This window comes from Plecotus auritus, assembly GCF_963455305.1.
Source record: "Plecotus auritus genome assembly, chromosome: X".
Classification (NCBI taxonomy): domain Eukaryota; kingdom Metazoa; phylum Chordata; class Mammalia; order Chiroptera; family Vespertilionidae; genus Plecotus; species Plecotus auritus.
The window spans coordinates 22,972,177-22,998,254 of record NC_137784.1 but is presented as its reverse complement, the minus strand read 5'-3'; the positions used below and the strand labels follow the sequence as shown (position 1 = coordinate 22,998,254).

Sequence of the window (26,078 nt, the reverse complement as noted above, 5' to 3'; positions counted from 1 at the left end):
TTTGGTCTCTGGTAGAGTAATGGAGACACCGGGCAAAGTGGGGTCCTCTTCCCCACTGGGTGCTGCCAGGGGTGGAGTCCTTGGGATATCCCAAGAAAAGACATTTTTGAGACTTGCATGGGAGAATGAGTGGTTTTTATTTGTGTGAAATTAAATCCCTGTGTTCCCAAAGTCCCATTTCCTTTATCCAGTCATAGAAGAAGTATAACTGGGGTTTCAGTAGAGCTAGAAGCAAAGCCAGTGTCCAGAGTTTCCTTTCCATGTTGAAGACAGGTTCAGTTCAGCATCAGGCTAGTTGCAGTCCATTAGTCCACTGTGTGCATGGCCATGTGGATGAATACAGGGAAGCAAGATCCACAAGCCCAGAGTCACAGGGGTGCCAAGCGAGCCAAGCCGCACCCATTCTGGCCAAAGACCTCTGTTCCCAGGTGTGACTGACAGAAAATCACCTTCCCTAGTCACCCCAACTTTACTGGGCATGCGTCTGTCTTCCCTTTGTCTAGTCCCCTTCCTCCAATGTTTTGCAGAGAACATGCATAAATGTCTGGCCTTTCCTTTGCTCCTTTCCTTCCTTCCTTCCTTCCTTCCTTCCTTCCTTCCTTCCTTCCTTCCTTCCTTCCTTCCTTCCTTCCTTCCTTCCTTCCTTCCTCCCTCCCTCCCTCCCTCCCTCCCTCCCTCCCTCCCTATCTATCTATCTATCTATCTATCTATCTATCTATCTATCTATCTATCAGGCTAATATGCACCCTACCCGGTTTGGCTCAGTGGCTAGAGCGTTGGCCTGTGGACTCAAGGGTCCCAGGTTCGATTCCAGTCAAGAGCATGTACCTTGGTTGCAGGCACATAACCCAGTAGGGGGTGTGCAGGAGGCAGCTGATCGATGTTTCTCTCTCATAGATGTTTCTACTCTCTATCCCTCTCCCTTCCTCTCTGTAAAAAAAATCAATAAAATATATTTAAAATATAAAAAAAATAAAAGGCTAATATGCAACGTGTCCCCTTGGGAGTTTGGCTGGGAGTTTGATCGCTCGCTATGATGTGCGCTGACAACCAGGGGCGGCATGGAGTGAAGGAAGGCCCTGGCTGGCAGCCGGGGAAGGAAGGCCCAGACCAGCAGCCGGAAGGCCCAATAAGCCCTGATCACCGACCAGGCCTAGGGACCCTACCCGTTTATGAATTTCATGCACCGGGCCTCTAGTTATTAATAATTAGCTTATTACAATGATATCAAAAGTATTTCCCACTGGAGTGAAACCAAGTGGGGCTCTGGTTTAAAGCACTAGCAATCTCCTTGGGCCCCACCTAGCTCTGATCTTTGTAATTTATTTTACTTAGTTCTTTATCACCTGTAATTTTTCATGGCTTAGTTGTTTTCGTGTTACTTACTAAACTGAAGAAATGGAACTATAAATTCAACTCAGTGAACATTTGGTGATAACTTACATTGTCATTAGTCTTCTACTTTTTTGTTCCTTTGGAATTAATAGAGTTAATTGATAGGGAATTTACCTCCTACTGGGTCAGGAATATATGATACTCAGTAGTTTGCATTTAAAACATAAACCTTACATCCTGTTTTGGGGCTATCATCCCTCAATTTAGGATCACTTTTTGAAAGTATGATGCTTTTTTTGCATCAGTCCTTTCCAGAGAGTTCATATATGTCTTCATAAAAATTATGACCTCTTTAACTAAACAGTTTTGATTTTTTTATTCTTCATGCTTACTATTTGAAAAGTTTTTAATCCATTTTTTCTCTTTAAGATATTTACCAGGTTAAATATGACATTTGAATCTATTCTGGTAGTATTCTTTTTAAAATACTTAAATATCTTTTTTGTGATTTAAATTTTTTTCTTAGGAAAATTTAGTCAGCTTGTCACTGTAGACATATTTGAAATAAGCTGACAAAACCAACTTTGTATCATTTTTAATTTGGATCCTTTTTGCAACAATACTAATTAGGCTACCTATTTCAGTGTAGAAAACATGAAATTTCCGGATCATTAATACAAATGTCAAATAGTGAAGGTCCATAACTACTTCAGGTTTCAAATAAAACTCTCTTAAGTTTGTGTTCTCCTCTTAATCCATCGGTTTATAAAAATACTTTAAGGAGATAGTCTTATTTTCACTTTTCATATTTTTTTTCTTCAGCTATGTAAGTGACATTTGAATCCTTTGGCTCCAAATTTGTTTAATATCTAGCTTTTGTCCCTTGATCAGCATGATTTCCAAGAAAGATAAGAAAAACCCCAGACTTTGAATTATAATTATTTTCTTTGTAAATTTTAACATTATCGGTGTTTTTTTCTGTGGATCATAAAGTATTTTTAAAAGTATTTGAATTTGATTTCAGAGAGGAAGGGATTTATATGTCCTGTCCAGTTTTGCTCACTGGTTAGAGCATCAGCCTGCAGACCGAAGGGTCTCAGGTTCAATTTCTGGTCAAGGGCAGGTACCTCGTAACTCAGTTGTAGGCTCAATCCCCGCCCCCCAGATCAGTGCTCATGGTGGAGGCAACCAATCTGTGTCTCTCTCACATTGATGTTTCTCTCTCCCCTACTACTCTCTCTAAAAATCAATGGAAAAAAATATTATCTGGTAAGGATTAAAAAAATAAAAAAGTTTTATATAAGGAAAAGGATAAAATTTACTTGTGGAATGTTCAGAACATCAATTCTTTAAATTTCTGATATTTCATTTTGCAAAGGTTTGCTTGACCAAATCTTCTTTTACTCCCTAAAGCTTTAGTATAGTAATGTACTTTTGGCCTAATATCCTCTCCCTTGACATTTTTGTGTTTTAGGGGAAAGAGCACTGCAAGTCAGGAAACTAAGAATCTAGACCTGGCTCTCCTGTTAACTAGTTAAGTGCTTGTTGTCAAGCCATGTAATTTTCCAGACATCTCGAAACCTAAGAGTTCTCCCAGCTCTAAAATTGCAGCATTGCCCGGCTTGTGTAGCTAAGTGGTTGAGCAATGACCTATGAATCAGGAGATCAGGGATTGATTCCCCAGTAGGGGGAGTGCAGGAGGTATCTGATCAATGATTCTCTCTCATCAGTGATGTTTCTATCTCTCCCTCTTCCTTCCTCTCTGAAAGAAATTTTAATAAATAAATAAATAAATAAATAAATAAATAAAATTGAGGCGTTGTATGTCCTGTCTTAGGTTTAACCTTAGTTCTCGGCAGAACTACAGAGAAGGTAGTGATAATTAAGAAACGTTAATAGATTGTTTCTTTAAAATTTTTTAATTTTTTATTGATTTTAGAGAGGGAGAGAGAGAGAGAAACATCCATTGATGCATCAACATTGATCAGCTGCCTTGTGCACGCCCCCTGCTGGGGATTGAGCCCGCAACCCTGGGCATGTGCCCTGACTGGGAATCAAACTGGGGACCTCTTGGTGCAGAGGAAGATGTTCTACCACTGAACCACACTGACCAGGCTTTTTTTTTTATTAAAAAATTTTTAATTGATTTTAGAACCCAGCCAGCGAAGCTCAGTGGTTGAGCATCAACCTATGACCCAGGAGGTCATGGTTCCATTCCCGGTCAGGGCACATGCCCGGGTTGCGGGCTCAATCCCCAGTAAGAGGAATGCAGAAGGCAGCTAATCAATGATTCTCATCATTGATGTTTCTATCTCTCTCTCCCTCCATCTCTGAAATCAGTAAAATATTTTTAATTGATTTTAGAGAGGGAGGGAGGGGGAGGAAGAGAGAGAGACGTTGATGTGAAAGAGATACATCTATTGGTTGCCTCCTATACACACCCTGATCGAACCCAGCCCTTCCAGTGCACAGGATGACGCTCCACACTGGCCAGGGTGAGAAAATAGATTATTTCAAAGGCAATGAATAATAGTGTTTTAGGCTAATAACATAGGTCTGAATTTTATATTTTAATGGAAACTATCTTATATCTTAAAATTTAAAAAGAGAGAACCTGTTAATAGTTTCATTACTGTCGATTGGAACATCTAAAATATTTGCTATTATCATATCTGTGTGTGTATAACTCAAAAAATTAAAATCCTTAAATGATTTTGAAAGTTTACCAAGCTACCTTTCATCAGGTAAAAAGACTGTAGGATTGAAGAATTTAATTAAGTCAGCCAAGACCTGGTCTTGTGTTAAATTACCGTAACTTTGGCAAAGTCATGGAGTCATAGTTCAAAAAGAGGACTTTTTTTTTTTACTCATTTCTTTGTTTAGCTTTATCTTTCATAGTGGTAGAGACAGTTGAAGTTATATAGGGATAACTTTGGTTAAAAGAAAAGTGAAGGCTGCTTTTTAATTTTTTTCTTTTGTGATTTCAGTGCCTTTAGAAAACTAAAGCATGGTTATTTTCATGTTTAAATATTAATGATGGCTATTATTTATACTTATATATTGCAGCAATTGTGGTGAATACAAGATTAGCCCAACATTCTAATTATTTGAGATGTGACAAGTATAAATGAGTCCTGGAATTGGAGTCAGAAAAGTTGGGATTGAGTCACAATGTTCATTAGTAGGTACTTTATATTTCAGTAGCAATAACGGTAGCACTAGTCATGTAAACTAAATGTCTATAAAATTATCATTTGAGATCTCCTTTTCAGGATAGATGACCATGAAGAATTTTGTGCTTAAAATACTATTCTCTGCTAATTCTATGACAATCATATTTGTATAACTCTCTGGCAAAGCTTGACTTCCGCTCTTAGGATTTTTTAATTTTGCCAATTTACCTTAACCATTTTTCTCCCCTAGAATAACAACAATCTTGAAGCCTGTTGCCGAGCCCTTTCCCAGGAGAGTAGCAAATACTTATATATGGAATACCATAGTCCAGATGACAACAGAATGAATAGAAATCGCCTTTTGCATATTAACCTGGGTATCCATTCTCCTAGTAGCTACCACCCAGGAGATGGAGCACAACTTAATGGTGGTCGAACACTGGTACATAGTTCAAGTGATGGACATATTGATCCACAGCATGCAGCAGGTAAACAGTTGATATGTTTAGTTCCGGAACCACACTCGGCCCCAGCTGTTGTGGCTGCTACTCCAAATTACAATCCATTTTTTATGAATGAACAGAACAGAAGTGCAGCTACTCCTCCTTCACAGCCACCTCAACAGCCATCTTCGATGCAAACAGGAATGAATCCATCTGCTATGCAAGGGCCTTCACCTCCTTCATACATGCACATACCTCGGTATAGTACAAATCCAATTACTGTTACAGTATCCCAAAACCTCCCTTCTGGACAGACTGTACCAAGAGCTTTACAAATTCTTCCACAAATTCCAAGCAATCTCTATGGGTCTCCTGGTTCTATTTATATTAGACAGACATCTCAGAGTCCATCAGGAAGACGAACTCCTCAGAGTACCCCATGGCAGTCTTCACCACAGGGCCCAGTGTCTCATTATAGCCAACGTCCTCTACCTATTTATCCACATCAACAGAACTATCAACCTTCTCAGTATTCTCCCAAACAACAACAGATCCCTCAACCTGCTTACCATTCGCCACCTCCTTCGCAGTGTCCTTCACCCTTCAGCTCTCCACAACATCAAGTACAACCTTCACCATTGGGCCACCCGAGTTCCCACGTCTTTATGCCCCCTAGTCCTTCAACTACTCCACCTCATCCATATCAACAAGGACCTTCTAGCTATCACAAACAGGGAAACCATTCAGTAGCTTATCTCCCATATACAACATCTAGCTTACCCAAAGGATCCATGAAGAAGATAGAAATTACAGTTGAACCCTCTCAAAGGAGTCCTTCACCTATCAGTAATCAGCCGTCTCCACGGAATCAGCACTCGCTGTACACAGCCACCACTCCACCCTCAAGTTCTCCTTCAAGAGGGATATCCAGTCAACCAAAACCTCCATTTAGTGTTAATCCTGTGTATATTACATATACACAGCCAACTGGACCTTCATGCGCTCCATCACCATCTCCTCGGGTAATACCAAACCCAACTACAGTTTTTAAAATTACCGTAGGCCGAGCAACGACTGAAAATCTTTTAAATTTAGTGGACCAAGAAGAACCTTCTGCAGCCCCAGAACCTATTCAGCCTATTTCAATGATACCAGGCTCTGGGGGAGAAAAGGGAAGCCATAAATACCACAGGAGTTCTAGTTCTGGATCAGATGACTATGCCTATACACAAGGTACTTTTATCCCTTTTATGAAATTTAATCTTTATGGTTGGGGTGGGAAATCTATTCTAAATGAAGGAATTAATATTAGCTATTTAGTTTTAATTAAATGTTTAGTAGTACTATTTATTAAATAGTGGGCAGTAGCATTGCTATTAAGAATAAAGTTAGTGCTTGAGAACCATCTAGACTTAATTTTAAAATATGAAAATGTAGAGTAATGACCTAATAAGGTTTTTAGGAAGAACAGTCATTGTGAGAAAAATATAGAATTTTTAAGTGAAATCAATACTGTTAAAAATACAAACTACAGAGTGGGGGAAAAGATTTATAGAGGCTAGACTAAAGTTTATCAAGGTGAAAGAATTTGAATCTTTTCTAAAAGGATGGCTTGAAGGATGCAATGATATTTATAAGAAGTTGGATTGATAATGAAGAACATTGTTAGATTATAAATGGACCTTAATATATATGCATGGCCCTTCAACACAGACAATGGGGCAGTGAGGTCCTGGGGCAGGGGGCAGGGGTGGTCTGGAGGGGGTCAGTGGAGGAAAAAAGGAGACATGTAATAACTTCAACAATAAAGAATTATTTATTAAAAATGGACCTAAGTACTAGTAAATAGAATAGAGTTTTTAAAAAGTCTATTCAGATTGTTTTAAGACATCTGAGAATTTAATGAAAAGAACATCAGTATGCCTGGTATTTAAAATGAGAATTTTAGGGAAACTATGGATAACAGAACAAGAGGGACATATAGATAATGTCATTTTGGCAGCAGTTACAAGCTAAATTAAAGCAGATATGAACTAGGCTAGCATTAGAAAGACATGAAAATTAACGCCAACTGAAATTGGATGACAGGGTTCCTTATAGGTATTCTGTACATTAGCTATGCATAAAGAAATTTCCTGCTCACTTGTTCAATGTTATTCTCTGCAATTACTTTATCTGTAATGCTATAGCCTTGCTGTTGCATCAGCGAGCAAGGATGGAGAGGTTAGCAAAGCAATTGAAACTTGAGAAAGAGGAGTTAGAACGATTGAAGGCTGAAGTTAACGGTATGGAGCATGACCTAATGCAGAGACGGCTCAGAAGGGTCAGCTGCACCACTCCGAGTCCAACGGTAAGTTGGGATGTGTTGGATAGGAAGGTGGGGGTGTTCTATTTCTGACAGAGTTTTTTGTTTTTACACAGTGGATGAAGAACTTTCGCTTTCAATAATTCTCATCAAAATAATTTGATGCTTTATTTTTTTCATATGTATGAATTCCATAGGCTCATTAGTATTTTCAAATACTGATGATTATAATCAAGCTATAGATCTCATTTACAAAAATTGCATTGTGTCAAAATAGAAATGAAGAGTGCACCCTGAGCAAATATTTTATAAATTGTTCTCATGTATTCTTCTAAACATATATATTTTTCCAAGCATTAAAAAAATTATTTTTCTAAGTATGTTAATTCATATGAGCTACAGTGAGATCAATATGAATTTTGGGAGTGTTGACTAGAGACTTTATTAAGGCAGAGCAATTTTGTTACGTATAAATAATTGTAGAAACTAAGATAACCGTATTGACAACAGTCCTAACAGGAACTACTCTAGTGAAAAGATTTGGATAATATATTTTTAACATGTTGGTTAATCTATAATAATAATCTATAATAATAAAAGCGTAATATGCTAATTAGACTGGACAGCCAAACAACCTTCCGGACAACCTTCTAGACGAAGCCGGGGCTGCGAGGGCCGAGGCAAGCTGCCACGGCTGGGAGGGCCAAGCTCCTTGCACGAGTTTTGTGCATCGGGCCTCTAGTATTTAATAAAGATCTTAAACAGTTCTTAAAATTTTGAAACAAGTCTTTAAAATCTTGGGACATCACAGATTTTTTCCGATCCAACCACCTATAATTTCACCTTTTAACGTTCAGTCAACAACCGTATTTCATAGTTTGTGATTATGGTCCAATGTTAGGTGCTTAGTTCATACCTGCTAGTGGGTAGATCCATCAACCTATAAGAGAACTCACATGTTAACTAGTTTCTGTTTATACTCAGTGCACTTCTCTGCTCTATCACATTCCTCCTGCTGGAATGCCATTCTAAAGCTCCGCATGTACAAATCCTGTCTGTTTTTCAATCTCTACTTTTTTCACAGAGCCATTCCTCATTTTCTTAACCTCTCTAAACTAAGGGTAATCTCTCTCTCAAAGTTTATAAGTTTAGAGAAGTGGCCATATATGTCAGGCCTCTTACAAACAGATTGAAGGAAAAAAGGGTAAGGAACCACTGCCCTAAACAGTATAATATTGCTGTATAAGCAGAGAGGAAAGGGGAAGCCATTTTAGAAAGGAAAAGAACATGAGGCAATGGAGATTTGAAGTCAAGACAGATTTTCAGGAGGCAGCAATTATAGTTCTTTATCTCACGTAAGCTGAGATTTCTGATGTCTTAACAGTTTCATATTCATAGGTGGAATGGGGCTTAGATATTGAACACTAGGTTGAAGTGTTTAAACTTTATTCTGCTGGTCATGTGGAACCAGTGGATGTTTTTGAGAAACAGGCATATTTTTTGTTTGTTTTTATTTCCTCACCCAAGGACATGCTTAGGAGAGAGGAAAAGGGAGAGAGAGATAAACATCTATTGGCTGCCTTCCATACGTGCCCTACCCAGGGATCGGACCCATAACCCAGGTATGTGTCCTGACCCATCGAACTGGCAAACTTTCAGTGCACAGGATGACGCTCAACCAACTGAAACACACTGGCCAGGGCTGAAAAACAGACATCTATATATATAAAAGCCCAAGGGACCATCCGACAGTCCAACCGGTAGCTATGACACGCACTGACCACCAGGGGGCAGACACTGAATGCAGGAGCTGCAATGACTTGGCAGCTGCAGTTCTTGGGTGACACACCTGGAACCAGAGAGAAGGGAGCCCAATTCTGGGGTGTGTCACCCAAGAACCATCCTCTCGCAATCTGGGACCCCTCGAGGGATGTCAGAGAGCTGGTTTTGGCCTGATCCCCACAGGCCAGGCCGAGGGACCCCACTGGTGCACAAATCAGTGCACCGGGCCTCTAGTATTTAATAATTTAGTGAGTGAAATTTTTTTCTAATATTAAAAACTCTTAGAATATTATAAAATTATCTTTAACTGAAAAGTGATATTTCTGCCTCATTTTTTCCTCACTTGAAATCTTAATTGAGTCCTTTGATGGGGGGAGATACTGAAGAATGTAATTCATACGAGAAACCACCTGTGGTGGTTGGGCACTTGAGAGTCCTTTAGGTACTTGTAGGGCATAAACAAACTTTCTTGGCAAAGAAGTTATTTTCTCTAACAAAACCATATAAGCTTTGATTGTCAACCACTTGCTGTGTGATAACCCCTACTAAATAAAGCCCTGTTGGTTTTTTTGTTGTTGGAAGTAGAGAACTGTCTAATGTAGCATAGGTTAGTGTTTCAAAAAAAACCCAGGTTTTAGGTAAGAGCTTTTATTGATGACACTTCTTTAGAAAAAAGAGGAAGTTGGTAAAACTGCTGTCCTGGGCTGTAATTTATTTTTAACTTTTAATTATAGAGAATTTCAAAGATAATAAAACAGTGAACTCCCATGTAGCCCCCATGTAGCCATCACCAAACTTCAGAAATTGATAGCTCATGTGGGTGATAATATTTGAGAAGTGAGAAATTTGAGTGTGTGATTCCCCTGTGTTTCTGCTGACAGGACCTACAGTAAAATGGAAGACTATTAGGAGTGCATGGCTGAGGGACAATTATGGCTAAGACAGTGAGCTCTCAATTCAGGCATGAACTTGAATCCTACTTCTGCTGCTCTCATGTTACTCATATATCCTTGGATATGTAACCTTCTCTGTGCTTGATATCTTTTTTCAAAATATATTTTTATTTATTTCAGAGAGGAAGGGAGAGGGAGAGAGAGATAGAAACATCAATGATGAGAATCATTGATCGGTTGCCTTCTGCACACCCCCTACTGGGGATTGAGCCTATAACCTGGGTATGTGCCCTTGACCGGAATCGAACCTGGGACCCTTCAGTCCGCAGGCCGACGCTCTAGCCACTGAGCCAAACCATCTAGGGTAATGCTTGTTTTCTTATTATAATGCTAGAGGCCCAGTGCACGAAATTCGTGCACGGTGGGGGGGGGGGGGGAAGCCCTTAGCCCAGTCTGCACCCTCTCCAATCCGGGACCCCTCAGGGGATGTCTGACTGCCCTCTCACAATCTGGGACCACTGGCTCCTAACTGATCATCTGTCTGCCTGCCTGATCGCCCCTTACTGCCCCCCATGCCGGCCTGGTTGCCCCCAACTCCCCGCCCGCCACCGGCCTGGTCACCCCTCACTGCCATCCTCTGCCGGCCTGGTAGCCCCTCATTGCCCCCCCCTCCTAGCCTGGTTGCCCCACACAGCCTGCAGCTCAGTCATTTGGTCATCCCTCACTGACCCCCCTGCAGGCCTGGTCGCCCCACACAGCTTGCTGCTCAGTCATTTGGTCATCCCTCACTGACCCCCCTGCAGGCCTGGTGGCCCCACACAGCTTGCTGCTCAGTCATTTGGTCATCCCTCACTGACCCCCCTGCAGGCCTGGTGGCCCCACACAGCCTGCTGCTCAGTCGTTTGGTCACCCTACACTAACCCCCCTGCCAGCCTGGTCGCCCCACGCAGCCTGTTCAGTCATCCGTTTGGTTGCGATGGCCGCTTAGGCTTTTACATTTATAGATATGTCAGTATCCATCTGATAGGATTTTTTTATTCTTATGATTTATTTATTATTGTACTATTTTTATTTTTTTCATTTTTTTATTGTCTAAAGTTTTACATATGTCTTCTTTTAACCCAATTGACCCCCCCAGCCATTTCCACCCCAGACAAGCCCCCACTGCCCCAGTGTCTGTGTCCATTGGTTATGCTGATGGGATTTTTGTTAGGATTAAATAACACATTAAACAATTTATATAATGATCAACAAATAGTATAAAATAAATGTTGGTTGCAAGATACTGGAAAATATGCTTGAGATACACAAATCTGAAGCGTTTTGTGAAAATAATTTCCTTTTAACTTCAGGAACATGCATAACACAAGGCATATTATATGTAGGAAATCTGAAAACAAAGGATTTTGTCAATCTCCTTTTCCTTCATACAGGCTCATTTGAGGCATATGACAGTTGAAAGAGTGTGCCCGCATAGGCTCTGGAGCCAAAACAGCTCTGGCATTCACAGGTTATATCTAATTTCTCTGCAGTTGATTTTCCATAACTAGAAAAGGGAATTATAACAAGTACATTTTAATAAAAAGACAAATGTATGTAAAATGGCTGGCATGTTGTAGGTGCTCAGTAAATGGCGATCCTTACTTATCATTGTCCCACTCACATAAGATTATGTAATAGAGAATTGACTTTTTTGCTATGGAGCATGTATTGCTACCTTCATGTTTTCAAACATTTTTTTTTTATCAAGCAGTATATAAAAAATTTGTTAAAAGTGTGACTGGAATGCACATTCCTGACCAACTCTGTGTACAGTTGCAGAAACTTAGAGGAGCTAAGGAGGAGGGCAAAAGTACAAGATGCATGCCCACCATAATTTTTCTCAATCTACTATTTGCAAAGCATTGTATTAAATGCTGTGAGAGATGCCATCTCTTAAAGAGACCTGTATGTAAAAAAATATACATATATCTGTGTGTGTGTGTGTGTGTGTGTGTGTGTGTGTGTGTGTGTGTAAGAGAAAAGATAGGCAGTAAATCAGAAGTGCTTGCCAATTGGATAATAAATAATATTAAATGCTTCCGAGCTCAGATATAGAAATGTTAGTTTTTTGCTGGTAATGTTCAAAAATGAGACAATTTCATGGAGAAGGAGAAAACCTAAGTTATACCTTGAAGGATAAGTAAGATTTTAATAGGCAGAGAGCTGTTAATTACCCGCTCCCCCAAGTTTTTCTCCCATTCATCTTGTTCTGACTAATTGGGTTTTTGGACTAACCCACAGCTTTGAGTCTCAGATGCATAATTGGGGCCAAGCCACCAAAGACCATCAGTGGTCTTCAACATTGGTCTCTGTGAGACAGCTTCCTAAAGTGCTAAAACAGTAGGCTCAAGGTATTTCTGTCACCTTTTGAAAAAAAGCGTAGCTATAAACATCCTGGTAGTTTACAAACAACTGTAAATTATGCACAGCCAATCTCAAAACCCCTTCTCCATGAAAAACTACTTTTTGACAAATGTAGTGACGTTCAAAAATGGCTTTTCCCCCTCAATCAGAAGCGTCAGAAAAGGACATAGGAATCTTACAGTTAAACAGTTAGTTTAGTGATTTCTAGTGGTTCTGCTGTCTTTGGAAATGAGCCTGTTGATAAGAACTTTTGTTGTTGTTGTTACAAACAAATGTGCAGTAGTCTCTTGATATAAAGTTTATTATAATATTTGCATACTTAGTTACAGAGCTTGACTATTCAGGGACACCTTGGCTAAAACATTCCCTCCCACCCCAATATATAGGTAAGATCAGCTCCTTCAGGTACTTGACTTTGCTGATATGATTCTACAAAGAAAATAGGTTCTTTCACATATTCCTAGGAAGATAGCATCACTCTTTGAAATCCTTGAACAAGTGTTTTATCTTTAATACAAATGCTGAGGTATGTTTTAAACTCTTAATATTGCCTGGTTGATAGACAAGTTATAAACACTTTACATATTAATGTCACATGATTTACCCATAGGAATGAGAAAAGAAAAGGAATCCCTAATAAATGTTTCTAAATGACTTTTATGTTCCCCTGGCATTCTAAGGGATTGTAGCTCTTATTATTTTAAACTTTTGATACCTGCTAATTTAGAGAGCATTCCCACTTATTCTAGTAATACCTCCTAAGCATAAAATCTTGCATTATTGTGAATGAAAATAACCCTTTTTGCTCATTTTTCTTCACTCTTATAATGTATTTAGTTTTTAGCAAAATATGTGTTTTCAAGAGTGGGATTTTAATTTTTCTTCCTATCATAGCAGATTTTTATCTTTTACTTTACAGAATCACCTTAGAAACTGAGTTAATATCTAGGCTGTGCTGAAATGAAAGCTTCAGTACCCATGCCTCTGGAGTCTAAACCCTAACTTTTTTAATGTACATGTATGTAAAATAGTAAAAGAATTCAGAATGTCAGAGGAAATAAAGGCTTCCAAAAAAACTATAACTGAAGAATAGGGCTCTCTTCACATTTCAGTGTCTCATGTATGTCCTGAAAGGCCTAAGGAGTAGGTTGAGCTGGAAAGGTCGAAGCAGAAGGAAACAAAGTTGGAGGAAGAATGGAATCCATTTGTTCCTGAAAGTTTCGCATGCTAGATTAATTGCTTCTATAGAAGTTTATATAGAAGACTTTTATATAAATGCTATCTCTTTTATAACTTTGGGAAAATTATATAACCTCCATGCCTCCGCTATCCTCATGTATAAATTGGGGGTGATATTAGTACTTACCTTGAAAGATTATTTTAAGGAAAAATGACAGAATTCTGGTGAACACAGTACCTGGCACTCAGTGTTAATTAAAATTAGTACTGTTGTAAATGTGTGTTTTTAATATGTTTTTCTTGATTTCAGAGAGAGATAGAAACATCAATGATGAGAGAGAATCATTGATTGGCTGCCTCCTGTATGCCCCCTACTGGGATTGAGCCCGCAACCTGGGCATGTGCCCTGACTGGGAATCGAACCCTGACCTCCTGGTCCATGGGTCGACACTCAACCACCAAGCCATACTGGCTGAGCAATACCGTTGTAATTTTAACTATCCCTGGACAAAATTAAAATCATGAATGTGGCTTGTTTAAAAGGTTCCTACTTACTACAGTTTCCCTTACTATGAAAATATAGAAATAAAATATTCTCAGTGCTCTCTGATTAAAATGGTAGTATTTTGTATGATAGAACAGTCTAGTATTGTAGCCTGCCACGTTATATGCAGATTCTTTTATATGTGGCCATACTGATGTCCCCATTTTACCTGACTATTCCTTGAAAACTATAAGACTTCTTAATCATGCCCTCTTATGGATTAAGGCCATCTTCTTGGTAATAACCAATCAGAACAATTAAAATGAATAGCAGTTCTTAAATGTTGGGCTTGATAATGACTTTCCCACAATTGCTATTTTGGGTCCTTTCTTACTAGCCTGAGGAAATGACAAGATTGAGAAGCATGAACAGACAACTCCAGATAAATGTTGACTGTACACTGAAAGAAGTTGACCTCCTTCAATCTAGAGGTATAGACTTGATTATTTGGTAAACCATAAGTAATAGTGTGGTGTTTTAAGCTGCTTAAATAGCAATCATTTTGGTTTTATAGATTTAAGAAATAGTTTTTGTCCATCATAAGATTACAGTCCTGGTAAAGAGATCACTCCAGCCATGGTCATAGATCGGATTGGGGGATCAAAAAATAGTTTTACTTTGGTAATTTCATCATTAAGACTGTTCTGATTTAACTCTGTATTTATCTTCTTTTAGTCATTTACTGTAAATATTTTAAAAGTTGATTTTATAAGTTTTAATTCTAAGACTTAGTAGGTTCATATTATGTGAATCGTCTAAATATTTGTAAAAATAGGGACCCCAAATCAGAATATCAGATTTCTCAGTTTTAAAGTAATTTTCATTTGGCATTTTTAATGTTACCTGTTAAAACATCCAGCTATATCTTAGACTTTGGGGGTCTTTGTTTGTTGTGGTGGGTTTTTTTTTTGGGGGGGGGGGCGTTTCTTCCTTATAGAAGTGTACTACAGTGGAAGCTCTCTCTCTCTTTTTTTTTTTTTTTCAGTAGAAGCTCCCTTAACTGACTTTTGTTTACCCAGCTCACCAGGGTTGAGATGTTCTTACTATTGCTCCCATCAGTGCAATTGTCTGCTTACCAAGAGTCACTTGTGCCAGTTCCTAAACCTGTTTATGCCAGTTACTAAACTGGCATGAAGGCAGGAGAGCTGCTCTTCCCATAAAAATTAAAGGCAAATACCTTTTTTGTTGTTGTTAATGCTCACCCGAGGATATTTTTTCCATTAATTATTTTTAGAGAGAGAATAGAAGGGAGGGGGAGAGACAGAGAGAAACGTCAATGTGAGAGAGACACATCAACTGGTTGCCTCCCACAAACGCCCCTACCCAGGGCTGGAATCAAACCCACAACCCTTCAGTCTGCAGGCCAACACTCTAACCACTGAATGCAAAACCAGCTAGGGTGCTAAAGAAACAAAAACAAGAAATTATAGATCAGGGTTCAGCAAATTGGCCTGCTGCCTGTCTTTTTATTTATTTACTAGTGGCCTGGTGCATGAAATTTGTGCACAGGGAGTGGGGGAGGGTGTCCCTCAGCCCGGCCTGCACCCTCTCCAATCTGGGACCCCTCGCGGGATGTCTAACTGCCGGTTTAGGCCCGATCCCTCTCGCAATCCAGGACTGCTGGCTCCTAACCGCTAACCTGCCTGCCTGCCTGCCTGATCACCCCTAACCCTCTGCCTGCTGGCCTGATAGCCCCCAACTGCCCCCCCCCCACCGGCCTGCTCGCCCCTAACTGCCCCCACTGCCAGCCTGCTCACCCACAACTACCCCCCCTGCTGGCCTGCTCACCCCCAACTGCCCGCCCTGCTGGCCTGATCGCCCCCAAATGCCCCCCACTGTCGGCCTGCTTGCCCCCAACTGCCCCCCCCCCGGCAGCCTGATCACCCCCAACAGCCCTCCCCTCCTGGCCTGATCGCCCCTAACTGCCTCTGCCTCAGCCCCGCCACCATGGCTTTGTCTGGAAGGACATCAGGAAGGTCTCCTGGTCTAATTAGCATATTACCCTTTTATTAGTATAGATTTTTATTATTTTTTTTAATCTTCACCCGAGGATATTTTTCCATTGATTTTAAGAGTGGAAGAGAAAGGGAAAGACAGAAATATCGATGTGAGAGAAACTGGCCAGGACCTGCTTCTTGTCTTTTTAAATAAAGTTTTAATGGAACATAGCCATGCCCATTTATATATTGCCTTGGGCTTCTGTGTGTTTTTTAATTGATTTCAGAGAGGAAGAGAGAGGGAGAGAGATAGAAACATCAATTATGAGAGAAAATCATTGATTGGCTGCCTCCTGCCCGCCCCACACTGAGGCCGAGCCCACAACCTGGGCATGCACCCCAACAGGGAATCTAACCATGACCCCCTCCCTGGTTCATGTGCCCTGACCAGGAATCAAACCGTGACCTCACGGTCGATGCTCAACCCCTGAGCCACGCCAGGCTGCTTTTGTGCTTTTTTTAAAAAAAATATATTTTATTGATTTTTTAAAGAGAGAAGGGAGAGGGATAGAGAGTTAGAAACATCGATGAGAAACATCGATCAGCTGCCTCCTGCACACCTCCTACTGGGGATGTGCCCGCAACCAAGGTACATGCCCTTGCCAGAATCGAACCTGGGACCCTTCAGTCCACAGGCCGACACTCTGTCCACTGAGCCAAACCAGTTAGGGCTGCTTTTGTGCTTTAATGGCACAATTGAGGGCTTGCAACAGAGACCTGTATTACAGGTCCACAATATCTAAAGTGTTTATCATCTCCCTTTACAGAAAAAGTTTGCCCACCATACTTTAGCTCATCACAGGTGTAGTTTATATAGGAAAGACAATATAGAACCTCCAGTCAACAGACAAGTAAAGAAAAGATGTTGGCCCATCATTAAAATATTGCCATTTTTATATGTTTTGTTACATTAAAGTTGATGTGTAATTTTTCTTAACAATTCGTGTTTTAATCAGCCCCCTTACTGTTCTTAATTATGGCAGCTAAGAGAGCTTCTACTGTATTTTAAGAGATATACATAAAGTACCATATTGCCATTTTTAGACAAGCCTAAGCAGTAGAAGCAGGGGAACCTAAAAAGATATGGAACTTATCTGAATAGAAGTAAATTTGAATATGCAAGTTGAACAATTTACTTAGGTGCCCTTAAAGTTATTTTCAGAAACATAGTTACTCTACAGCCTACTAGCTTTCAGCAATGAAAGAATTACTATGCATAATGTGGGGGCTATACAAACTATTGCTACTATATTAGAAGACAACATTGAATTTTTTTTTTTTTTTGCTTGTGTGTTCTTTGAAGCAAAACAAACACTTAAACATTTGGTTAGGATATTTATAGTAAGCCTAATGGGATCTAGAAATTAGAACATCAGCTGTAACATAAGTAATTGAAGAAATTCATATGCAGCATCTTAAAGCATAAAAAGATCCAATTAACATATCAAAATAGCATTGTGGCTTTCATGAGCCGTCATAGGAATTCTTTTCAGAAAGTATCTTAAAATAGCATAGCCAAATGGATAAAAGCATTTGTAATAGGACCTGCAAGGGAAACCACTATTAAGATTTCATAAGTGAAGAGCTGTGTTTTGGTCTCCATTGAGCAACAAAGAGCTCTTTTTGGTGCTTAAGCATTTCTAAATCTCTATTCTATGCTCTGGAAACATTTTACATGAATTTCTTTTATATTAATTTCTAAACTTTATAAAATATATTTTTTCTGTAAAAATATATTTTTATTGATTTCAGAGAGGAAGGGATAGAAACATCAATGATGAGAGAGAATCATCAATCATCGGCTGCCTCCTGCATGCCCCACACGGAATCAAGCCCACAACCCAAGGCATGTGCCTGACCGGGAATCAAATGACCTTCTTCTGGTTTATAGGTCCAAGTTTAACCACTGAGCCAAGCCGGCCAGGCTACTACCCTATTTTTGAGGTCACTTATCCTTTCTTCTACCTTAATCTAGTTGATGTTGAACATCTTTAGTGTTCTAGTGTAAATAAATATATATATATATATATATATATATATATATATATATATATATATATATATATGTATAATTTCAGAGAGGAAGGGAGAGAGAGAGAGAAATGTCAATGAAGAGTCATTGATCGGCTACTTCCTGCACACCTCCTACGGGGGATCGAACCCGCAACCCGGGCATGTGCTCTGACCGGGAATAAAACTGTGACCTCCTGGTTCATAGATTGATACTCAACCACTGAGCCATGCTGGCTGGGCTCTAATCTAAATTTTTAAATGAGATAAGGAATCTAGACATTTGGGGGAATATTTAGATTAGATGTAAATCTGTGCATGATTTTTTTAAAATTGACTTTTAGATGGAGAGAAACATCAATATGAAAGAGAAAATATCAGTGTGCGAGAGAAACATCAATTGGCTGCCTCCTACACACACCCTACCAGGGATGGGGGATTGATCCAAGCCCACAACCCAGGCATGTGCCCTGACCCGGAATTGAACCAGCAACCCTTCAGTGGATGGGATAATGCTCAACCAACTGAGTCACACCTGGCCAGGGCAGTGCATGATTTGATGAAAAACAGCTTTATTGTTGGTTTTGGTGAGGAAAACCATTTGAACTTTATCTGTGCCATATAGGATCATCTGGAAATAAGCATGTGTACAGTTGTAAAGCTTAATTGGAATTGTGCAGAATAAGCAGATTGCAGTGATAGGTTCACAGAATTGAAGGTAGGACCAAAAGCCGGCCCTGGATCAAAACTGACCTTGGAGGAGTCCTGGCAGGAGATGGGGCTGAAATAGACACTAGATCAAGGAAATGAATGAACATTTTAAGAGAGATGAAAATTTTGTGGCAAGACAAAATTCTTAGGGATTGTTCTATTATTCTGAAATTGGCAAATCTGTAGGTGACAAGATTCTCCTTTTTTTTGAAGATAGGAATCCATGAGCTGCTGATCACATAAAACTTGAAAAATCTTTGTAAATTTATATATTTGAGTTCTTTGACAGTTGAATAATAGATAAAATTTTAAGGTAAATTATGAAAGATATGGTGAGCTTTCGCTATTTAAATCTTCTTTCTTATTGTTTGTTCATTAAAATCAAAACAAACAGAAAGAAAAAAACAGTTCAGCCAGCCTTTCATTTCTCTCCTTCATTTACCTCCCTAAATGCGCCACATGCTTAACACTACCTAAAAAGACTAGCTTTACAGTTAGAAAAATATTCCTTTAGGTGAACATTGTAGATAGACATTGGTATGCCAGTTTGCTTGGGTCTTTTCTCAGAATGATAAAACAATTTCAGTGGAAAGAGAGTAAGGTAACATGAGTTTTGAAACTCTGGAAAACTATTTCCTTTCTTACATGTTTTATTTTCATATTTTCCTTAACAAAAAGTTCAAATAATAGGAGAAAGAACTCTGAATACCTGGTGATTTTATTTTTTTATAGGAAACTTTGATCCAAAAGCCATGAATAATTTTTATGACAACATAGAACCTGGCCCAGTGGTACCACCCAAGCCATCCAAAAAAGGTGAGTAGGGAAATGTCAAAAACATCATACAAATAAATATGAAAATTCTTTGGGAGTTCACATTTAATAGCTGAAGAAATTTCCACTAGAGATACTCATTAATTTGTTCAGCAAAATCGTTACCATATTGATGTTACTATGGCAATAGTAAAATGTCCCCAAAGTTTAAAATTAACTCCTGGAATTACTGTCAAAAGTAATTAAATGGAATATATATAATTTACTTTTTAAAATTGAAACTGTATTATATAGTTAAAATTTACTGTAAAAACTATAATCCTAAAAGATAATTCTTACAAAATAATGAGAATATTAAAGGTCTTGTGTTAGAATGGAAGGTTTGATCTGCAGTTGATCTAAGGTTATTTCACAGGGGAGCATATCAGTTAGATCCTTACATAAATCCCAGATTTAGAGAAATCACTTTTGAATAATTGTTCAGTCATTCCCATGTAATATCAAAGATATCACATCTCTTATTTTTGTGTACCAAATGTTTAATTGACATTTCCTCCCAACGGCCCCCCCGTTGGCCTGGTCGCTCCCAACACATCTCCCCATCCCCCGGCCAGCCTGGTTGCCCCCAAATGCCCCCCTGCCGGCCAAATTCAAAATGGATATGAATTAAATTTAAATGTCATTCAATTTAAACCCCTTCTGCCCCATTCTTATTAATAACGCATGTTATTTTATAAATATAATTCTTAAGACTGAGATAAAGTATGCATTTCAGAGCATAATCCTTAAGGCTTTAGGCAACTTAAAAAGATTGATCATGAAGACATATATATGTAATAGTGGTGAATGTCTTACTTAAAATAATTATAATATATTTAATATTTAAATTTTATACTTTTATAAATATAAAATTTAAATATTATAATAGTATAATATTTTTAAATATCATCAGAATTATTATTAATCAGGGAATGTATAAATTCTATCTAAATAATTTTACCTGAGCTAAATTACTTAAATTTTGGTTAAACAACTTTCTATGTGTTTTAAGTATTTCATTTATAGGTTGCAACACAGTATCTGTTGTTCTTTTTATTGTTTAATACTGCCATGGCTGTTTCATCTCCTCTACATTTAAAATAGCTTACTAATTTCTAAAAATGGCATAAAGAAGAATCTTAGTGGATGACTGCCCAGTACCAGATTTGGCACTATGGCAACATTATATACAGCTTCAAATTGAAAGTCACTGGGTTATATATCATTTATCATTTTAACCATCTATACTAATAATAGAGGAATATGCAAATTGCCCAGGATGCCATCACAGTAACAGTGACGACGGAACAGCAGGCTACGTGGGGTGACAAGGCTGGCAGGGGGATTCGTGAGGGACAACCAAACGACTGAATAGCAGGCTGCGTGGGGCGACCAGGCCGATAGGGGGGTTAGTGAGGGACGACCAAATGACTGAATAGCAGGCTGCGTGGGGCGACCAGTCTGGCAGGGGGGTTAGTGAGGGACGACCAAATGACTGAATAGCAGGCTGCGTGGGGCAACCAGGCTGGCAGGGGGGTTAGTGAGGGATGACCAAATTACTGAATAGCAGGCTGCATGGGGTGACCAGGCCAGTGGGGGGGGGCAGTTGGGGGCAACCAGGCCGGCCAGGGGGGCCATTGGGGGTGACTGGAGCAGTTGGGGGCAACCAGGCTGGCAGGAGGGGCAGTTGGGGGCAACCAGGCTGGCAGAGGGGGGCAGTTGGGGGCAACCAGGCTGGCAGGCAGGTGAGCAGTTAGGAGCCAGCGGTCCTGGATTGTGAGAGGGATGTCTTGGATTGGAGAGGGTGCAGGCTGGGCTGAGGGAACCCCCCTCACAAATTTCATGCACCCGGCCTCTAGTTTGGATTAATAATACAAGTCTTTAAACTTGAGTTTGTGCCAATGTCTACAAAGAAAGCATTAGTTAATGGTAATACAACAGATAAACTTTAATTGATTCAAGGGCTGTCATGGAGGAATCCCTTATTTAAGGAAGTACATTAAAAAGTTGTTACCTGGGCCCTGGCTGTTGTGGCTTAGTTAGTTGGGCATTGTCCTGTGTACCAAAAGGTTGCTGGTTCAGCCCGGGCGGTGTTGCTCAGTGGTTGAGTGTCAATCTATGAACCAGGAGGTCACAGTCCAATTCCTGGTCGGGGTGCATGCCCGGGTTGGGGGCTAGATCCTCAGTGTGGGGTGTGCAGGAGGCAGCCGATCAATGATTCTCTCTCATCATTGATGTTTCTATATTTCTCTCTGTCTCCCTTCCTCTCTGAAATCAATAAAAATATATATTTTTTAAAAGATTGCTGGTTCAATTCCTGGTCCGAGCACATGCCCAGGTTGTGGGATTTGATCCCTGGTAGGGGATGTACAGGAGGTAATCAATCAACTCTCACATAGATGTTTCCCTCTCTCCCTCTCCCTTCCTCTCTCAAAAAATAAAAATAAAAAAACTTTTTAAAAAAAGTTGTCACCTGGCAACAGAGGACCAAATTGGTAAGAAATGATGGACAATATGTCCACCTTGAGCCACCTCATTAGCATAAACTCTCAGGTATGGTTTGAAGGTCCCACCATAAATAGCAAAGACACTTATATCACTTGGGAAACTTCAAGATTTTAGAGGTTATCTCCCAGGAGCTGGGGATAAAGCTAGACTTCTCTTTGGGCAAGGTCAAATTCCTTACTACACAACACTTAAAGCAGTGCTTAGAAGGACATTTATAGCTTTAAATGCTAGTATAAGACAAGAAGATCTAAAATCAGTGACCTAATATTCCACCTTAAAAGTAGAAGGAAAAATAAGAATAGTCAATGAGATAGAAAACAGATAACAAAGTCAAAAGTTTGATCTCTCAAAGATAAAAATCAATAAGCTCTAAAGTCAACTTATTAAAAAAAAAGAACACAAATAAGGGAATGTGATGACCATTTTTATGCCAATAAACTCAACACCTTAGATGGAATTGACACATTCCTTGAAAAATATAACCTACAAAACTGAAAACAAGATGAAATAGGAAATAGTAATAGCTTTACATCTATGAAAAATTAAATCTATTATCAAAAAGTTTCCCACAAAGAAAAATCCAGACTATCAAACATTGAAGGAAGAGATAATACCAGTCTTACACAAACTCTTTGAGAAAATAGAGGGAAAAGGAAACTTCCCTTTTTTATAAATGGAGCCAGCAGAACCCCGATGCCAAAACCCAGTAAAGACATTACCTACCCACTACCCCCAAAAGAAAACAAAATTATAGATCAGTACCACTCATGGACATAAAAGCAAAAAAACATTCATAAATTATTTACAATATATAAAACAGATAATGCATCATGACCTAATTGGATTTAGCTCAGAAATACAATATTAAAGGAGAAAGAAAATATCCGCAAAACATGTGATAAAGAAATGGTATCAAGAAGTATAAAAAAGAGGGTAAAACATGTGAGCAGACACTTCACAAAAGAATCTACTATATATATAAAAGCCTAAGCGACCAATAGACCAGTCACAATGACATGCACTAACCACCAGGAGGCAGACGCTCCAACCGCTAGGTTAGCTTGCTGCTGGGGTCCGGCAGATCAGGACTGAGTGAGACGAGCTGGATACACTCTGGAGCCCTCCCACGGTCCCTCCCCGGCTGGCCAACCTCCTGCGTCCCTCCCTGGCCCCGATCATGCACCAGTAGGGTCCCTCGGCCTGGCCTGTACCCTCTCACAAACCAGGACCCCTTGGGGGGTGTCGGAGAGCCGGTTTCAGCCCTGATTGCAGGCCAGGCATAGGGACCATACCCGTGCACGAATTTCATGCACCAGGCCTCTAGTATACATATAAAAGGCCAATAAGCACATAAAAATGCTCAACCTGAGTAGACACTAGTGAGACACAAATTAAAATCCTGAGATACCACCTCACACTCACCAGAACGGCTAAAATCCCAAATTTTGGCTAAAACCGGTTTGGCTCAGTGGATAGAGCGTCAGCCTGCGGACTGAAGGGTCCCGGGTTCGATTCCGGTCAAGGGCATGTACCTTGGTAGCAGACACATCCCCAGTGGGAGATGTGCAAGAGGCGGCTGATCGATGTTTCTCTCTCATCGATGTTTCTAGCTCTCTGTCCCTCTCCCTTCCTCTCTGTGAAATATCAATAAAATATATTAAAAAAAATAAAAAATAAAATCCCAAATTTTGGAAATCAGGCTATTTCTTGTAAAACCATTCACCTGCCCTATAGCCCATCAACAATCCTGTCTAAAGATTTATCCAAGAGAATCTAAAACGTGTGTCTACAAATGACTTGTTTTTTAGAAGATTCATACCATTTTTAATCACAATAACCCCAAACTAGAAATAGCCCAAGTATACATCAAAATGTGAATGGATAAACACTGATATAATCATGCCATGGAATAACACTAAGCAAAAAAAAAAACTGAATTACTGATACATAAATCTCAACAACATAATGCTGAATGAAAGAAATCAAATACAAAAGAATATATAGTATATAATTCTGTTTATATGAAATTCAAGATAGAAAAAGCTGAATTTACTATATATATATATATATATATATATATATATATATATATATATATATATGTATGTATCAGAACTGATTATCTCTGGAAATTGAGTTTGAGAAATAACTGAGAAAAGGTATGGGTAGATTTTCTGGACTCATGGTAGTCCAGATAATCTTGGTAGGAATTTGGATTATTCAGGTGCATTTGTTAAAATTCATCAAATGATACACTTAAGGTTTCTGTATTTCACTGTATACATTTTACCTCAAAAATTCACAAGGAAATAAAAGGAAAATTTCTTAGAGGTAAGGAGCCAATATACTTAAGAGTTTTCTACCAGTGGTGACAGAATTTTTGCAGATGTCAGTTGGCCTCTGTCTTTGAGACCAACACCATGTATTTGAGGTGGGAGGTTCCTGTTTGGTATACTTTTCAGCTGGGAAGTATGCAAGGATTGCATTAATGTTCCATTAATATCAAGCTTCATCTAGCTCCCTACAAGTACCTTCACACTAAAAAGGCTCTTTTCCATGGTACTTTTAATTCTAATAAAATTTGCTACAAGTGATATTGGATAGTCTCTTAGAGTTAGTTGTAATGGGATTCCAATTAGTCATTTTCTTAAATACGTAGATGGATTATGTAGATAGAAGCTTGATGCTACAAAGGTAAGACGTAACTCCTATCCCAAGTGGCTTGTACTCTATATATACAGTTGTAATAAAAAGTAGACTAGAAAGCCCTCTAAAGTAACATCTTTACTATAAATGGATCTCTCTACTTTAGAAATCTAATTGAGCTTTAATTATATAATTATTTTATTGTTTAATATCTCCTTTTCCCCCCGAGACTGTTGGTGAGAGTATAAAATGATACTGTTATATATCTTGTAGTTTTTAAACCTTTCACCTTTTTCTACTAAAGTTTATAAATAGAACTTGATTAAATTCTATAATTCTTTAAGAAGCTTTTCCATGACAGATTTATAAAAGCTATTTGGTTTTTCCCTATGAAGTCTAATTTGTTTTCTTTTAAACACATAGAGTCTCTCTTTTTTCTAAAACTAAATTGTCCTTTTAAAGTTTACCTAGTTTGATGAAAATTTTGTCTACCACTTAAATTTAAAAAGCAAGTAAAATGTAAATAATGTGTAGAATTGTTTTATTAGTTAGAATAAATGTATTGGGGTTATTATAGTTACATACTAGAAATTCAAGTGGAATATAGATATTTATCTGATTTTCTTAATAATAAGTGTGATAACTGAAGAGAGAGAATGAGAGATAGAAAGGGAGACAGAAATTTGCACTGGATTTTGTAGTTAAACAGTGAAGTGTGTATATTAGCTCCTCAATGATTCAGAAAGCCCGCTACCCCCACCCTGTCATTGGTAACTCATACTGGTAAGAGCACTGACCTTGGTGTCCCATGATTTGAGTGCTGTTCCTGGTTGTCTTGGCCACCTGACCTTGTTCTGATCCAGTCTGTGCACCAGAGAGGTGATCAGTGCTGTAAAATACATAAGCCAAGTAAGGGTCAGTAAGAAGGAGGCATGTGATGCTATAAAGTACTTTACAAATCTAAGAAGTGGAACTTTACCTTAGTCTTTGGAGCCTGAGGAGAAATTTACTCTGCTTTTGTTCATTCTGATAATGGAGTGCTTTAGTGCCTAAGCAACACACTTAGGATTCTGGAGCACTGATTTCCAGAGGTGGATTAGGGGAACTGCTTATGGGCTAAGAACAGATTGAAAATGCAAGATATTTTTTTGGTTCTTAGGGACAAATAATATGAAGTTTGCCATTTCTTGTTTTCAATTATTACAAAGGACTACTTACTGATAAACTATAAATTGATAGACAGTATTCTAGCACAAAATTGGAATGCCTGACGTCCATTATTGGAAAGTATCTGCTGGGCTTTTAGAACATGTAGGTATTTGGAATTTATGAA

General features: G+C 39.0%; 1 protein-coding gene across 4 annotated transcripts in view; it reads left to right on the top strand.

The window, feature by feature from the left end:
* The window catches only part of TAB3 (TGF-beta activated kinase 1 (MAP3K7) binding protein 3), a 75,072-nt gene that overhangs the window by 36,790 nt on the left and 12,204 nt on the right, over positions 1-26,078 (top strand). For 3 of the 4 annotated variants that reach the window (XM_080651862.1, XM_080651863.1, XM_080651864.1), the window contains 4 exons: positions 4,759-6,184; positions 7,141-7,301; positions 14,398-14,491; positions 19,511-19,594. In XM_080651862.1, coding sequence (XP_080507988.1) covers positions 4,759-6,184; positions 7,141-7,301; positions 14,398-14,491; positions 19,511-19,594 — 1,765 coding nt within the window. The remainder of the gene's footprint in view (positions 1-4,758; positions 6,185-7,140; positions 7,302-14,397; positions 14,492-19,510; positions 19,595-26,078) is intronic. The other variant, XM_080651865.1, reaches the window with a different exon arrangement.